Source organism: Lissotriton vulgaris, chromosome 9 (genome assembly GCF_964263255.1).
Source record: "Lissotriton vulgaris chromosome 9, aLisVul1.2, whole genome shotgun sequence".
NCBI lineage: Eukaryota > Metazoa > Chordata > Amphibia > Caudata > Salamandridae > Lissotriton > Lissotriton vulgaris.
Genome location: NC_141697.1, coordinates 1,063,005,085 through 1,063,022,161, shown reverse-complemented (window position 1 = coordinate 1,063,022,161; position 17,077 = coordinate 1,063,005,085). Strand labels below are relative to the sequence as shown.

Below are 17,077 nucleotides of genomic sequence, written 5' to 3'. Positions count from 1 at the left end.
TTGTAGGTCAAATTAGTAGGGTACGTGTTATCGCACTGTGTAGCACTTTTTTCTTTCCATCACACAGCAAATTTGTTAATGAATCCCACCACAAAATAATGAGTAAAACGCACTATTAGACACCATCTAAAATGCTGCAATAGCCTTGTGAACGCACATACGCATTCCATATGAAGCCAATCACACTGCGAAGAGCTATACAAAGTTGTGACGTAGAGGTCGATGCTGGCACTTTACCTTGTCTTGAGGGAAGACTTTCCTCTTGTTTCGCCAGGTCATGTAATGTACTCCTCTCAGCCTGGCAAGGTCGGAGTAGCAGCGCTCATCGTCACAGTTGTACCTACGAGAAGAACCACAAAGTTGCTGCAGGGTTGCACAGTCAGAGAAGGAGATGGGAATCCGCAAAATGTACCAATTGAACCCTCAAATACATTATAATGCACGAGATTCACAAACAAAAATCTCATTTCTAGCCATTTATCCTATGAGCTCTGCATGGTTGCCAGGAATATAAATTACTTTTTGTGTATTCAGAGTGATGGTTTTTATGTCGCTTCGTCCTTCCTTTCTGACTGCTTCAGCCACGGGTCTCCTAACTGGCACATAACCGGACGGCTCATTAGCAGGCAGGATGTCCTGTCTGCTGGCCAAGATTGCTATTTTCAAACAATATTTTCATCCTATTCCTGTTTGTTACTTTGCCCCTGGGTTTATAAGCAGCTGCAAACAAATGCAGTATGAGGCAATCAGAAACAGAAAATGACATACAAGAAAAAACAAATGTACATTTTAAAACTAGCCACACACATCTCCCTCACCCGTCTTGTCAGTCTGTGTGAATCTACCTGTTTTTATTAGCTTGACTTTTCAATATTTTGCAGACATAACATGCCTGGTATCACGTTTACCCTCACCAATGCTTATAGGCTGAGAGTAAGGCTAAGTGGGGAGTGGGAGGAGAGGAGTGTTGTGCCAGTGTGTGCGTAAAGGTCTGCATGTTGGGTGGATGCGGCGGGGGGATAAAGAATTCTCAAAAAACTCTGTACAATTAATTCTAAGTGGAAATAAGTTGTAAGCACTAACCTGGCTTACTTTTTCTTAAATATATCTTATTAGATTCGCATAATGCACCGATTTCAGATCAGTGTATTTGCCTTCTTTAGGACAAACAATGCCATGGTACAGGTTTAGCAGTAACCAGTCTTTTGCCAAAAAAAACAACAAAAAACATTTCTGACAAAAATGTGAAAGTCGCCAAACACAGTTTGTGTCATCTAATGGCCCTCTCCAATATCTGATTTGTGTTTGCAAATACAAGAAATTAGGTCTGCATGGAGATCGACAAAGTTCTTATAGGAATGACACGTCAGAATTACCTTAAAGATGTTTGCACGCTTCCGCCAGTTCTGAACAACTTAATACCAAACAATGTTATAGGTTACATCCTTAAGATAAGATAGGAAGAGACAGTCTGAGATAGAGGTAGACAGAGAGAGGGGATTACTTGAAATAGAGGAGATATGGATAAAACACTTTCCCAGGGCGCCACCGGCAAAAGCCCACTTTGGCCTATGCGTCAAAATGTCTCTATGATACACAATCAAAGCTAAGCAATCGTCACACCCTCTCAATGTACATGCGCGACCTATCACACATAGTACACTGTGCATAGGTCTGAATGTTCCAGCTGACCACACCTACCAGCCTTTAAGAGCCAGAATGAGCCCATGCCACACCATGGCTGAGGCTGGTTCAAGCATTCCACCTCTAACGTTTGATTTCCTCAGTGCGACAGAAGACCTGCTAAGTTACTCGGTGCCACCGTGTGACACACTATATCGGCTCCCTTCACACGGTCACACGGTGAGGAGCAGATATAACACAGTGGCAAGGAAAACAAGCTGAAAACCACTGAAAACTGCTGATGTACATTATGTTATGTTATATAAACTTATAACGCGCTCACCTACTCCGAAGAGTGTCACAGCGCAAGGAAGAATGTCCGTGGGCGAGGAAGAGTGATCCGGCGCAAGGAAGAGTGTCCCGGCGCGTGTGTGGAAACACCACAGGACATCGGCAACAGCCTCAAAAAGCTTTTTTTGGGGGGCGGAGGGGCTCTGTAGTTGGGGTGGGGTAAAAATGCCTCTTATGTACTTCTCGGGACGAGGCCCCCCCCCCACGTCCCGCTCAGGGGCGGTGGGTAACATTTGAAAGTGGTGGGGGGCAAAGTGATTTGCATCCAGCCCCGTAGCGAGCGAGCGCAGCGAGCGCGCCCGAACCCCAAAAGGGGGTTTTCGGGGGATTACACCCCCCGAGAAAATTTTGAAAAAAAAGAAGAAAAATCGTGCATTTTCAAACAAATTTGAGAAAGCAGGACGGTTAATAAAGAAATTGTGAAAGTGCAGTTATTACATTAATAGATGGCATAACATAGGTAGCTGCTTATTCAGTATAACCACAGAGTGTTGCATAGGAAGGCCTGCAGAACTCACCCTTCAGACGGTCTCACTCAAACATATATTCCCCCCAGTCACCATCATCAGTCATGGCTTTCACCCTTCCACCGCTCCCTCCACTGTGTCACCCTCATCTCAGGTGAATGAAAGAGGGACGTTAGTCTCTGAGCACAATCCATCCTTCACCGCTGGCATGATGTGCAGTCGATGGAGGGTGGATGGAGTGTGTCGAGTGGTCCCAACCTTTATAACTGACCAAAGGATTCTGCACATAATTCGTTTTTACAAAATGTTAATTTTGTCATATGTGTATAAGAGTCTACAGTGAATAGTGAAGTGAGGGAAACCTATGGTTTCCATGAAGAAGGAGGTGGGGGTCACCCGTGGGCGGTAGAAGATCCTGAACCATGGGCAGGAGGATCCACCCCAGACGGGGACAGAAGTGATCATATTTGTCATTCCTACTACACAGTGCAGTCCACAGGCTGAACTGAGAGCTGAGCACCCAGCCCACGGGCGCTCACGGCACCAGCCTCGGACAGGAAGCAAAGGAGCAACAACACACACAGTTGTTTGCAAATCAAAAAAAAAGCGTTGTCCTTTTTGCCATCCTGAATAAATCAAATAAAATACCCAACTTGCAATTTTTGCTTTTCGACCATCGGATCGTCAGTAGAAGGATGAGCAGATAAATACAACCAATATCTAATATTCTTCGAGGCAAAGTGAACGAAAGGGCGAATATTCATATTTTTTTAACTTAGATGATTCGTCCATTATTTCATCATTTTTCAATTGTTTTAAAAGGTATTTGTTTGGGAGAAAACAGAACTACCAGCAAACGAGACCACCCATTTAAAGATCTGCTGTAATTAGGTCTTTACATATACGTAGCATATAAATAGCAGAAAAAAACACCAAGAAAGCTAAGGAATGGCAAGAGAAATCCCTGAAAAGGAAAATAAAAGGCAAACAAAGGGACATCCTGTTGTATGTTCTCACTCGATGGGAAGAGTTAAAGCAGGCCTCAAAGACCTCTAGAACTGTAGACTGAATACAGCGACCATAAAACCGTGATCCAGGGCTGCGTTCTAAAACTCCAAGGGCATCTCGTGATTCGGACGGTAAACCTCAAGCCACCAATCTTCGACACACTAGCTTCTTATGCCACATAGAAAAGGTTTATTAACATATGCAGTGGGTAAATGTAAAAGCAGAATTATTAATATAATAACACCAACAATCACAGCGACAGAGCCAGGGGGACTGCTAAGCAGTTATCATGAAGGGATTTCCTGGCAATGCAGTTTATTTTTGGGAGTTATCTACATTCGTTTTGCAAATTAATGTGCTCTGTTCGTGGCCATGCATTAAAAATCATTACCATAAATATCGGGGGAGAATGCAGCGTCCCACAGACTCTGGCACAGCTTGTTAAGTGCTAATTATTTCTAGCTTTATCTATGGCATGGGTACTCACTAACTTTCTGTCGGGGGCCAAATTTACAGTGTGTTTTGTGTCCGAGGGCCGCACCGGTGGGGGCGGGGTCAGTGGGGGAGGGGCGGACTAGATCAACAAAAAAAACTATGACCATGAGGTTGATCACAGGTCCCTGCTGCAGCTGCTGCACATGCCTTCATCTACTGAGCCACCAGACCCGGCATACACACATCTCCCTCCCTCCCCCTCTCACTCCCTCTCTCACTCCCTCTCTCACTCACTCCCTCTCTCACTCACTGCCTCTCTCACTCACTCCCTCTCTCACTCACTCCCTCTCTCACTCTCTCACTCCCTCCCTCTCTCACTCCCTCCCTCTCTCACTCCCTCCCTCTCTCACTCCCTCCCTCTCACTCACTCCCTCTCTCACTCACTCCCTCTCTCACTCACTCACTCCCTCTCTCACTCACTCACTCCCTCCCTCACTCCCTCCCTCCATCTCTCACTCCCTCTCTCACTCCCTCCCTTGTTCCCTCTCTCCCTCTCTCTTTCACTCTCTCCCTCCCTCTCCCTCCCTCCCTCTCCCTCCCTCCTTCTCACTCCCTCCCTTGTTCCCTCTCCCTCCCTCGCTCCTTCCCTCTCTCTCTGTCTGTCTCTCTCACTCCCTCTCTCACCCTCTCTCTCTCTCTTGCACCCTCTCTCCCTCTCTCTCACTCCCTCTCTTGCTCCCTCTTGCTCCCTCTCTTGCTCCCTCCCACTCTCCCTCTCCCTCCCTCTCTCCCGCTCCCTCTCTCCCTCTCTCACTCCCTCTCCCTCTCTCCCTCCCTCGCTCCCTCCCTCTCTCCATCCCTCCCTCTGTCTGTCTCTCTCTGTCTCCTTCCCTGTCTGTCTCTCTCTCACTCCCCCCTCTCACTCTCACTCCTTATATCACTCTCCCCTCCCTCACTCTCCTCCTCCCTCTCTCTCTCCCCCTCCCTCCCTCTGTCACCCTCTGTCATCTCACCCTTTCTGCGTGTTAGCTGGGGCTGAGACAGCTTCCAGGTGCACACCCACAAAAACACACACACACACAGCCGCACCCAAGCACTTCACAGGTCGTTAAAGGCCATTGACATGCTAATGAGGCTTTGTTGTATTTCACCTCATCTTAGGCCCCTGTAGCTCCACTCTGGCTATGTGAGTATCGCCTGGCCCCCACAGAGCAGCAGACACTCTCTGAGTCGCGCTGCAGCAGACACTCTAAAAAAAAAAAATAATAATAATACATGGGTACTGATGTTTGCAAGGTCCGCGGGCCGCCGAGGAAGGCTTGCCGGGCCGCCACTGGCCCGCGGTACTATGAGTACCCATGATCTATGGGAACAGATAAGACGTTCATTAAGAAAGCGAGGGCTGTTATGTTTACAAATTTACCATTTTTAACGTGAATGACTTTTAATTGTAAAAAATAAATGTGGTCGCATTTGTGAATTTCATAGTCCCATCTAGGTAGGTATATGTTGACCTAGCCTTGATTCACAACTTCAGTTCAGGTGTCTGTTACTAACACAACATGTATGAATACATTACCATTATATAAAATGAATGCTCAGTCAAGGGGTCGCTTGACTAAACTAAAGTGTACATGGTAAGTAGAGGATCTCCTGTGCGTCTTTACCTGGTATGTCGCAGACCCAACATTGGTGCTCTATGATGAGATAATATTTAATGCGCCATTCCACAGAACCGCGGGTCTCCCATCTATGCAGTGTGCAGAAACAATAGTGCAGGATGCCTGCAGCCTAGCGGTGCACCTGCCCATCACATGTGTGGTCCGGGGGCGAGACAACCAAAGAAAGTGGCGAAGAAATGTTAAACTCCACATAGAAGCATTTACTTCGCCACTGCAAAGCTTGTAACTGTTGTACAATCAATATGCGAAGTGGATGCATAAAAGCGGAAGCTGAGAGCAGTGTTGCTGAGAGTGACCAAAGGTGACGTCATTGAGGAATATGTAGCATACAATGCTGGAATGTACTGGTTTGTTGATATTTAACGCCTGTATGCGCAGCTACCAAATACTCTGCCTTAGAAATAGCGGAAAGAGGGTTGCCTGACAGAAATATGCATAGACAAGACCGCAATGCTCCCAAAGTCTGTTGTAATGATTATTATCAAATGTATATGTATTTCCTAATTAATGAAACCAAAATGCCAATCTGGGGACCTTAGCGGACAAATAGTCATTCCACTGTAGTTCGGGAATTAAGAGCTCATTATAAACAAAGCTATGTTGCTCCAGAATGTTTCTGCTTGAATATTGGAGATAGCTGTGGCTGTTTCTCGGTTGTGTTAATTACTGAAACATGTGCACTTTCCAATCCTGAAATTTGCTCAAGTGACCTGGGTCAAAAATGAAGCATGCAGCGCAGGCCATTGGGCGCCATAGTTAGGAATGTGCAGTCATGACGAGGCATTGCAAAGATGTAACAGAGTTCTGTGACTCACATCAGCCATTCAAATTCTAAGCATGGCCTACTGGGCCCCTCCGCGGCCTCCCCCCTCCTTCACTCGGACTCTGCTCTGTCCGCCCTCATATGCTGGCCTGGCCTGCCCTGCCCATGCCCACAAGCGACCTGCACCTACTATCGAATCTTCTGTGACTTCTGTCTATCTCGAATCGATCCCTGTCTCTCTACTCGAGTCTACAAGTGCAGGTAGTGTCGTCGGACCGTGGACGGGCGTCTGCTGCTGCTGCCTGTGGCGACTGGCGACGACAGACAACCCCCACCCCCTACACTAGAAACTACAGCAGCATGAGCGTCCCGAATGGCCAATCACTGCTTGGCTTCACATGCTGAAGTCACACAGTGATTGGCCATGATTGATCCAGTGTGCCACCCACGCGCGGCATCCAATAATGGATTGCCATCCCTTCAGCGTGGTGGACCAGCCAATCCTGGCGCTGCATGTAGCGCTAGGATTGGCTAGGGGGGCACACTGACTCATCGCCCTGGCACCTTTCATACCACAGGGCCCGGCTAAAGCAGCACCCTTCGTTCTGTCTAGGCAGTTTCAGTCTCTAACGCGCATGCTCGGGCTTGTTGCAGCCCTAAATTCCTCATGCGCAGAGACATGCTGTGCTGGCCTGCTGCAGTCTGCAAACTGTCACTCAGCAGACCAGCCAGCCAGCCCCACCCCCTGCGCACTCCCTATTCAATCGGGTGTGTCCCGGAACACGGAAGCGCTGCCCTAATGAAAATGAATTCCCTTTAAAGTATGCTGCTCTTGTCGGGTGCGTCCATCCAGGCTCAGTGGGGCTACGCCCCTACGCCCCAATGGACGCACCGCGGCTGGTCCCGCTCCCTTCTCACACAGTGCATTTTTTGTTGCAGTTGGCAGGTCTGCGACAGGTATACTCAGACATGGGTCATAATGCTAACTGTGCCACAGCACTTAAGCTGCATCTCACTGAGGAGGCCCTTGTTAGGCTGAAACAGGTCCGGGTCAGGCGCACAACACCCATTGGAAGCAAAGGGCTTCCGCCCCCCGCCCCCCCCCCCCCCCCGTCGTGTGTGGCAGCCCAGGCTCAGACAGCTCCCGGGCACACACGCAGCCGCACCCGAGCACTTCACAGGTCTTTAAAAGACTGTGTGCATGTAAAGAGGCTTTTTTGATGTTTCACCCCTTCTCAGAGCCCCTGTAGCGCCACTCTACCTACTGCTTAAAGTTTCAGCCCCCCCCCCGAAATTTTTTCTTAGCCATCCCGCCCCCCCCCCCCCCCCCCCCCCCCCCCCCAAATGTGGCTCTAGTTGCGCCTCTGGTCCGGTTGTGTTCCCCTTGACAGGGTTTATGGCTGGGCAGTTAGGGCCTGACTGTTCCTACTGGAGCAAGATCAATGCTGATTTGCACATGGCAGGTTTCTTTCTGAGGTGACTTGGTGGATAAAAAAAGATGAAGAATACAGTCCCAAGCAATTACCAGTGGATGAGACTCATTCAAGCAATTCACCCTTTATTTGTCTGTCTCTTGGAGGATATCATTGCCATGCTCAGTAGGAGTTCCCTATCGCTACTCACATATATTGATCTAACACAGCAACCTCCTGGACTGAACAACAGGCAACAAGTGCCTCAGACCTATGCTTCAACTGATTTAATTATTAATTTGGCAAAGTAGTGGGAAAAGGGGTTTAAGCACAATTGCACCTATCCTGTATAATGCCCAGTTTTTTTGTATGGTGCCACGGATCGGAGATTCTTTTCCCTAGATCTCCCAAAACAAGAAACTTGTTCTAGCAAACAATTTTTCAACAAATGATCCAGCACACATGTCAATGTATTAGAAATCTATACAATAATGGTAATTGCACATAGGTCAGAAAAGCTAAAAAACTTCAGTAGCAGAGTCTTCTGATGTTTTTTTTTTAAGTATAATCTTTATTTATTTCTTCAATCCTGTAGCCAACGCGTTTCGTCCTCCACGGACTTCTTCAGGGCTACAAACAATATATATACAGATATACACACAATTAAAATGTGTACCATAAGTACAATGCAAAACATTATTTTCCACATTTCAAATACTGACAACATGTTAAACAGAACTATAGCCTAAATCTAGTGGTGGTTTCTAAAAAAGTGTACTAAATCCTATTGAGGTACAGTTTCTTACATTTCATCTATTTGCACAGTCTTTATACATATTTACAAATTTACAAAAGACACATATATAAAGCATTATTGCACATTCAACCTCTGCTACCTACTTAATTATATAACCTGGATAGTCAAGACAGAGAAGGGCCTATCGACCTCATAATTCATGAGAGTTAAGGTGGGTGGATATTATGTTTGCTACATAATGAATGACAATCCTAAAGTCAGGAATAGATTAATTTAAGACAGTACATAGGAACAATTTATGATTCTTAATGTTGATTGAATAACTGTAATTCTAACAGTAATATGTGCAGTTTGTATTTATGTTTGTTCTAAAGCAAATTAATTTAAAGCTTCTATATACTAAATGAAAACCCTAAAGTTAGGAAGGATTGGATTGGGAAAAACCATGAGAACAATTTACGATTGTACAACCTATCGGGTTCGCTTACCGATTGGGGTGAACTCTTCTTAATGCTGATTAAATAGCTGTAATTCCGACAGGACAAGTAACTGAAATGTGTATTTACATTTGTTCTAAAAAAAAGGGAGATTTAAAGCCACATTAGTATTTCTCAGAATGTGTGTCCAGCGATGTCTTTATTATCACCTCAATTTTATATGCCTACCGTTTATTTGGTAAAGAAACATTCAAATTCCATATGGTTTAGAGGATTAGGGTCAGATAGCCCAGTGTGGCAAGAATCTGGAAAAGCAAAAATAAGAGTGCTTAGAGCCTATATCTATAGCTGCAGCTATGGTAGGAAGGAAGTAAGGCTTTCTTCTAACAAAAGTGCCATGCTCACCCCCATGTTATTAGGCACCTGGAAGTATTTCAGAAAAGAAATAGTGGCCCAGATGTAGCAGACCTGCATTTTTCTTGGATGGAATGGTATTCTGGTGTATTGCTGTGAAAGACAATACTTAGCAACCAGAGCCTACGGGTTTGTTATGTTACCAAAGTTACAGGTGTCTCATTCAAGAGCCATAATAATAATTCGCTCTAATTAACAGCCACCCGAGTGGAAGTAAATCTGTGTTCTTAGTCAACTAGGAATACAATTGCTGTATTGGGAACAGGGGCCGCCATATTGTAAAATTGCATTCCCCATAAGCTTGTTAGCCTCAGCCCCTTTAAATAGATACTACTATGTCTAAGTTAAGAGCAAAATTATCACCAAAAAATCTAATGACAGAGATCAATTAAATGGTAAGGAAATAACAACAAGATTCCTAATGGGGCATCTATCTGATTACAAGGCTATACTAGCAGGGTTTGGCTTACTTATAAGTCTGGATCAGGCCGGCTCCATTCGCGTGGCGTCTTCTCTTGTGATGTGCAGATCACCAAGAAAAGCGAGCCTTTATATAGTAGTTTAAATTGATAGATTACTATCACCTTTAAATGATTTGCGCTGACGACATCAAGCATCAGGTAATTCTTATGCTAAACGGGCGCCATCTTAAGCGTCCCGAATATACCTGTTATAAGTCTATCTGTTTCAAAAACCCGGACTCGAAACCAAATTAGAAATGTTTATGTAGGAAGATCGTTGCATGAATTTTAATATGACTCGAGCCATTTTACCACCTATGCTTTATATAGATAAAAGAAAAATTAATTTATGAGCGGCAGCTCGTATTTGAGCGCCATAGCGGTTTGGGATCGTATTAGCCTAAGCAGCAAAAATGGCAGAAGCTTTAAATTAATTTGCTTTAGAACAAATATAAATACAAACTGCACATATTACTGTTAGAATTACAGTTATTCAATCAACATTAAGAATCATAAATTGTTCCTATGTACTTTCTTAAATTAATCTATTCCTGACTTTAGGATTGTCATTCATTATGCAGCAAATATAATATCCACCCACCTTAACTCTCATGAATTATGAGGTCGATAGGCCCTTCTCTGTCTTGACTATCCAGGTTATATAATTAAGTAGGGTGCAGAGGTTGAATGTGCAATAATGCTTTATATATGTGTCTTTTGTAAATTTGTAAATATGTATAAAGACTGTGTAAATAGATGAAATGTAAGAAACTGTACCTCAATAGGATTTAGTTCACTTTTTTAGAAACCACCACTAGATTTAGGCTATAGTTCTTTTTAACATGTTGTCAGTATTTGAAATGTGAAAAATAATGTTTTGCATTGTACTTATGGTACACATTTTAATCGTGTGTATATCTGTATATATATTGTTTGTAGCCCTGAAGAAGTCCGTGGAGGACGAAACGCGTTGGCTACAGGATTGAAGAAATAAATAAAGATTATACTTAAAAAAAAAACATCAGAAGACTCTGCTACTGAAGTTTTTTTAGCTTTTCTGACCTATGTGCAATTACCATTATTGTATAGATTTCTAATACATTGACATGTGTGCTGGATCGTTTGTTGAAAAAAAATGATTTAATTATTATTCTGCAAGTAAGACTAATTTGTGAAAATTGCAAACATCGATGTACACCAGGTCACTACTCGAATGTAATGTCCCACAAGTTCATATTTCCCTTACAAAATGTCATGCAGCCTCTCCCTTTGAACTGGATAAGAAAACAACGCTATCGTTCCTGTTATGTGGGTCACATGCAAATCTCACCACATGCCTCATGAGTAAACTCCTTTAGAAAGCTTTCCTTGTCTGGATCTTCTGTAGGGATGGATGTCCAAAGTGGAAATTTAAAATTGAAGCCTGGATTATTGGCTCTGAACTTCTGCTCATCTCGCTGTAATTTTTGGACCAGACTGCACCACCTTTGCCAAGTATACGCTGTTGCCCTCCATTTTTGTTGCTGCCCTAGAGTGAACTGCAGTCTTGGGCACTCGTGTTCCCAGCAGTGGCAGGCTTAGCAACTCCCTCAGCTGCAGTATCACTTCCGGCTATTCCTCTCTTCTCTTAACTTATCTTTCACATAACGGGGAAGAATGGATACCTGGAAGCCCAAACTATGGGCCCAATTTAGCGCTTGGCGGCCACAACTGTGGCGAATATCCAGTCTGCAGAAATATAAATCCTGTAGGATATGAAGGAATTTATATTTTGGTGGAAGGGATCTCCATCACCATTGTGACAGAGTAACCCTTCCACCAAGATCTAGATCAGGCCCTATGCACTTAAGGGTTTCTTGTAGGCATCCTTGCACATAACACCCCCCTCCTAAGAGCTATGTTAAATCAATCTGAACACCATCATTAGGATGTGGAAGCATGTTGGGCCTATCACTACTAGGGGGCTCCTTTGGCCCGAGTATACTGAGTACTTGTTCCTCCTGCTGTTGCAAATGTTCATGAATCCTGCTGACCAGTGACTAGTGAAATGTGTGTATGTGATCTGTCCTGTTCTCTAGCCATTCATGTCACAATCAGATTTCGCCTTACATTGTGCCAGACTATACAGTTCTGTGTTTAACTTAACTATTAATTTCCTTAATTTGAACTCTTCTCCTATACCTTTCAAAGTTCTTTATTTTTGTATGATTAGTCAGTCATTCCAAACCATTGGTTAAAAACTGTGCAAATGCGATAAAATGTTACAAAAAAATATATACAATCTGACGGCAATAACCAGTTAAAAATTATACTAAGCATGTAAAAAAGGACAAAGTGTGGGGGTATGCAGTACTAACATAGACCCAATCTCACCTTAATTTGCTTAAACAAAACGAGGCTCGGATACAAGTATAAGGGCGGCACAGAAAAGGAGCAGAAAGTTAACAACCAATTGAAGTTCAATTGAATTACAACTAAAAGATACAAATTGCAGTAAGTTCACAACCATTTGAGACTCAACCGAATTAGAACCGAAAGATATAAAGAGCAAAAAGTCCACATCATAAGCATGTCAAGTGCAAGTGCTATTTAATATCAAGAGCAACAAAAAAGAAAACCTCGACCTATTCAGATCAAGTTCTTCAGATAGTGAACTGGTACAATGTGTATAAAAGCTGCAATAATGCTACTGATGGAGTAGGGGAGAAACAAAAAAGTTTGTACCCCCTACAAAGTTATCTCCTCATAACTTTAATAATATTAATGGTGTGAAGCATGTAAACGAATCAACAAAATGCATATTCACTACATGTGGGAAACTAACTGCTATTTGCAAAAATCTAATTTATTAATAAAACATGAGTCGAACTAATATAGAACTGTGATAACTGAGACATAAAAGTAAATGCATGTATTTGTGCATATTGTAGAATTGTATTGTGGCAAAAGAGTGCAGATGGTACGATTCGCTACGTAACACCTAACACGGGTGATTAGAATGGTGGGAGGTAAACAGAAGGGCTTATTTACTATATCTAATTTCTGTTCTGTTTGTTTTCATGTTAGTTCCCATTATGGCCTGATCGGCTTAGTCTGAAAATCGGCTGCTACGAAAACGCGATGGTGATATTGAAATTAAAGATGGCCCCCGCACATGCGCAAAGAATGGATGCTCAGTTGTGAGAGAATGGAAAGGGGAGACCACTCGGTCCCCCCGAACGTATGGATGGGTGCCCCGATCCCCCGGGAAACCATTGTGGGCGGGGGGCGTGTCCCGGCTGGTATGCCCGAAGCGGCGTAGCCTGAGCACGCCCCTCCCGCCCAGAAGAGGTTGGTCTAGACAACCGCCCGGAAGTCCGTGCACGGATGGGCGTACCTGAGGCGGGCCCCCGCCCTCCCGCAGATGGATAAATAGCGCGGGAATCCAACGAAGCTTCCTCTTGTTCCTGTGCTCTGAAGGCTGCACCACTCGTCGCTCGTGAGCCCTCTGGGGAACAAGCTGCACTTTTTTGAAAACTTGTAGTCTTTGTCTTTCTCTTTCAGTATCAGGCGTGTGGAAGATCGAGTCACCTTTGCGAGTCAAGTCGGACGGAGTGATCGAAGTCATGCCTGGCAAGAAATCTGGAAAGAGCTCCGAGATGGAAAGAATGCTGCGCACATTGGTGAACCAAGTGGCGTTGACGGACCGAAAGTTGGGTAAAGTTGACTAGCTCGGTCGTGGCTTAGCGGCCGTCAGGAAGTAGATGGAGGCCCAGAATGCTCCCTCGGGGCGGCCTAAAAGGGTCATAGGACCGGCTTTGCCAAACGTCGCCCCGGGGGATAAGGGTATGAAAAAGAAGGGGAGGGCAGGTCCTAGTGAGGTCCCAGTCCCAGTAGTAACTCCACCGAGTCCCGGCGCGGACATTCCCGTCGCGCCGGCGGCCAGCCCGGTACCAGGACCGGATGGGGGTTTGCCAATTCCCGTGGTGATCACGCTACTGGGGGATGACCAGATGCTCCCAGAATTAGCACTTCAGTTAGCAGCGGTATTACCATGGCTAAAGAAGGGAGCAGGGGGATCAGCGGCTGCGGGAGACCCGGCTGAAGAAGCCAGATTAATTATTGAGCAGTTGCGGCAGTCAAGGGATGCCGGGACAGCGAATGTACCTTCTATTTCCCCGCAGATGGCGACGGGGGTCACGGCTGACGGTCGGGTGAAGACAACGGACTCAGCGGGGAGTTCGGCTGAAGCCGTTAAGAGAGCGTTGCCATTGGTGGGGGAGGGCCCAGTACCCTCAAGGCGGGAAAGTTTGTCGCAACATATTCCCATGGTTACAAAAGAAATGGTGTGGGGAGACAAGTATATTAACATGTTTTCGCTTTTGACTGACCATCGTGAGTTAGAATACGCAAAGACCCAGAAAGATCTATGGCACCCCAGCATATGGCGGGCCAAGATGGCGGAATTCAGGGTCGATGAGACCATGGTGAACTGGGTCAGGGCCTTTTCTATTTTCACGGCAATTATCGGGGAGCGTAAACCAGAAGTGTTGACTGACTTAGCATGTTATCAGAACAGGATCATGAATTTCCATGCGATGTATGGGGGAAATGAATGGAAGGGTTACGATGTTGCCTTTAGGAAAGCAAAGGAGTTTAATCAGGCCTTGACATGGGATTGTTTGGATACAGTGTCATGGCATGCTCAGCTCTTGCCGGGACCGGCGGCACGTCGGTACCAAGCACGAGTGGCCCTGGGGCATTCCATCAGAAGCCGTCACAGCCCTTTCGGGCAAGCGCCGGGGGGGATTCCCAGCCCAGGTCGGGCGGGAATGGAGGCAAGCGAGGGGTTTGTTGGGGATTTAACAAGGGAACCTGTACCAGGCTGCAGGGAACGTGTAGGTTTCGGCACGCATGTTCGGGCTGTGGGAATTCCTCACACCCGGAAACCAGTTGCCAATCGAAAGCCAATAGCGCGGGAGGAAAGGGGGAATCCAAGCAGGATTGATGCGGTGCCTCGGAATCAAACATCTTCGCCCGTTGATATCTTGGCTTTGACCCCTTGGCTGAACCGATACCCTGATCATGCGTCCGCCGGGACTTTGAGGGATGGCTTTTTATATGGCTTCAGGATCCCGGCGGGCAATTTTCGGGGGAGCCCTTCCTGTAAAAACCAGCTGTCTATTCAGCACAACCCTGCGGTGGCCGCCAGAAAGATAGCGAAAGAAGTTAGCTTGGGGCGAGTCGCAGGTCCATTTGGCGGCCCACCAGTTGCGGAATTTGTGTGTTCTCCTTTAGGAGTGGTTCAGAAGAAAGACCCGGGGGAGTATAGACTTATCCACAATCTATCGGCCCCTAGGGGGGCCTCGGTGAATGAAGCTATTGACCCCGACGTATGTTCAGTGAGGTATGCATCGTTCGATGACGCAGTTGTACTGTTGAATCGCCTGGGCCCCGGTGCATTGTTGGCTAAATCAGACATTGAATCTGCATTCAGGTTACTCCCGGTACACCCTCAAGACCAGCGCCTGCTGGGATTCACGTTTCAGGGGAAATTCTACATGGATAAATGCATGCCCATGGGTTGTTCGATTTCATGTGCCTATTTTGAAATGTTTCGCTCCTTTTTGGAATGGGTGTTCACCGAGGCCACAGGGCATAGACAGGTGATGCACTATTTGGATGATTTCCTCTTCCTGGGCCCAGCGGGCTCTCAGGACTGTGCGCAGGCGTTGCAGGACTTCTGCACGCTCATGCAGGGTTTTGGGGTCCCATTGGCGCCAGGTAAGACGGTGGGGCCATCTACCTCACTCGAGTTTCTGGGCATTGAACTAGACTCGTAGGAGGGGTGTTTCCGTCTGCCGGTGGAGAAGGTGGCCAAGTTTAGGGCTTCCATGGTACAATGTCTCCGAAAAGAAAAGGTGACCCTACACCAGTTGCAACAGACAGTGGGTCAGCTTAATTTTGCCTTAAGAGTGATGCAGATGGCTCGCCCTTTCTCGCGTTCCATAGCACAGGCTATGGTGGGCCTTAAAGAAGGACACCACCGCACTAGACTGTCGGCAGAGGTTCGCCAGGACATGCTCATTTGGTTGGCATTTCTGGCGGATTTCAACGGTCGAGTAGTGTGGAACAAACCCCCAGCCTCGTCGGACGAACTAGGATTGTGGACCGACTCGGCGGGGAGCGCGGGATTTGGCGCAATCTTTGGAAACCGGTGGTCGGCGCAAACATGGCCGGCGTGGTGGCACACAAGCGGCCTAACAGGTAACATTGGATTCTTGGAGCTATTCCCCATTTGGGTGGCTCTGATGGCATGGCCAGAGGACTTTAAGGACCGCTCAGTGGTGTTTTGGTCAGATAACATGACAGTGGTCGAGTGCATTAATCACCAGGCTGCACGCTGCAAATGGATCTTAAGACTGTTGAAAGAAATTGTATTGCGATGCATGAGATTGAATGTACAATTCAGGGCAAGGCATGTGCCGGGTGTACTGAATAATGCAGCTGATGCACTCTCTCGTTCAAACATGCAGGCTTTCAGGGGTTATCTACCCACAGCGGAACTAGTGGCGGCACCTTTCCCTGAAGCACTATGGCAGATCGGTGCCCCGGACTACAAGACCTCGTGGCAGCCAGTTTAGCGCCCAGGACGAGGAAAGCTTATGAAGGAGCGTTCCGTTCATACTGCGCCTTTTTGGGGCCGGTAGGGGAGCATAGCTGGGGGCGGGAAGAGTCCTTGCTCCAATTTCTGGTGGCACTTCATAAGGAAGGCCGGTCGGCGGAAACCACCAACAGGTATAGGGCTGCCATATCATTTATGGCACAGCTCCACGGGATTCGGGACCAGACAAACTCCTTCTTAGTCAGGAAGGCTCTCCGCGCCTGGCAGCGCCTGGAGGGTCGCAGACAGGATAGAAGGCACCCGATTGGGTTAGACAGATTGTCCACATTACTAGCGAAGCTCGATGAGACATGCTCCTCGCCCAGTGAAGTAATACTGTTCCGAGCGGCTTTCGCATTGGCATTCTATGGGGCCATGCGGGTAAGTGAACTAGTGGCAAAGAATAAGAAGGATGTGGGGGGAGGTCTATGCAGGGATCACGTCCAAGTAAGGGGCGATTCTCTGCTGATCTCGATAGCCAGGTCAAAAACAGACCTGGAGGCGTTGGGGAGTAGTGTGGTGCTGCAGCGCGCCCGGGGGAACCCCGGTTGTCCGGTACGGTATTTGGAGGCCTACATGAAACAGAGGTTGACAACATGGGGGGGGGAACCTGTTTAGACACAA

At 46.5% G+C, this 17,077-nt stretch overlaps 1 protein-coding gene across 1 annotated transcript in view; it reads right to left on the bottom strand.

Annotated features, from left to right (window-relative positions):
- EOGT (EGF domain specific O-linked N-acetylglucosamine transferase) overlaps window positions 1-17,077 on the bottom strand; it is a 273,584-nt gene that overhangs the window by 30,722 nt on the left and 225,785 nt on the right. The window contains exon 17 of the mRNA XM_086936837.1: window positions 238-340. Coding sequence (XP_086792963.1) covers window positions 238-340 — 103 coding nt within the window. The remainder of the gene's footprint in view (window positions 1-237; window positions 341-17,077) is intronic.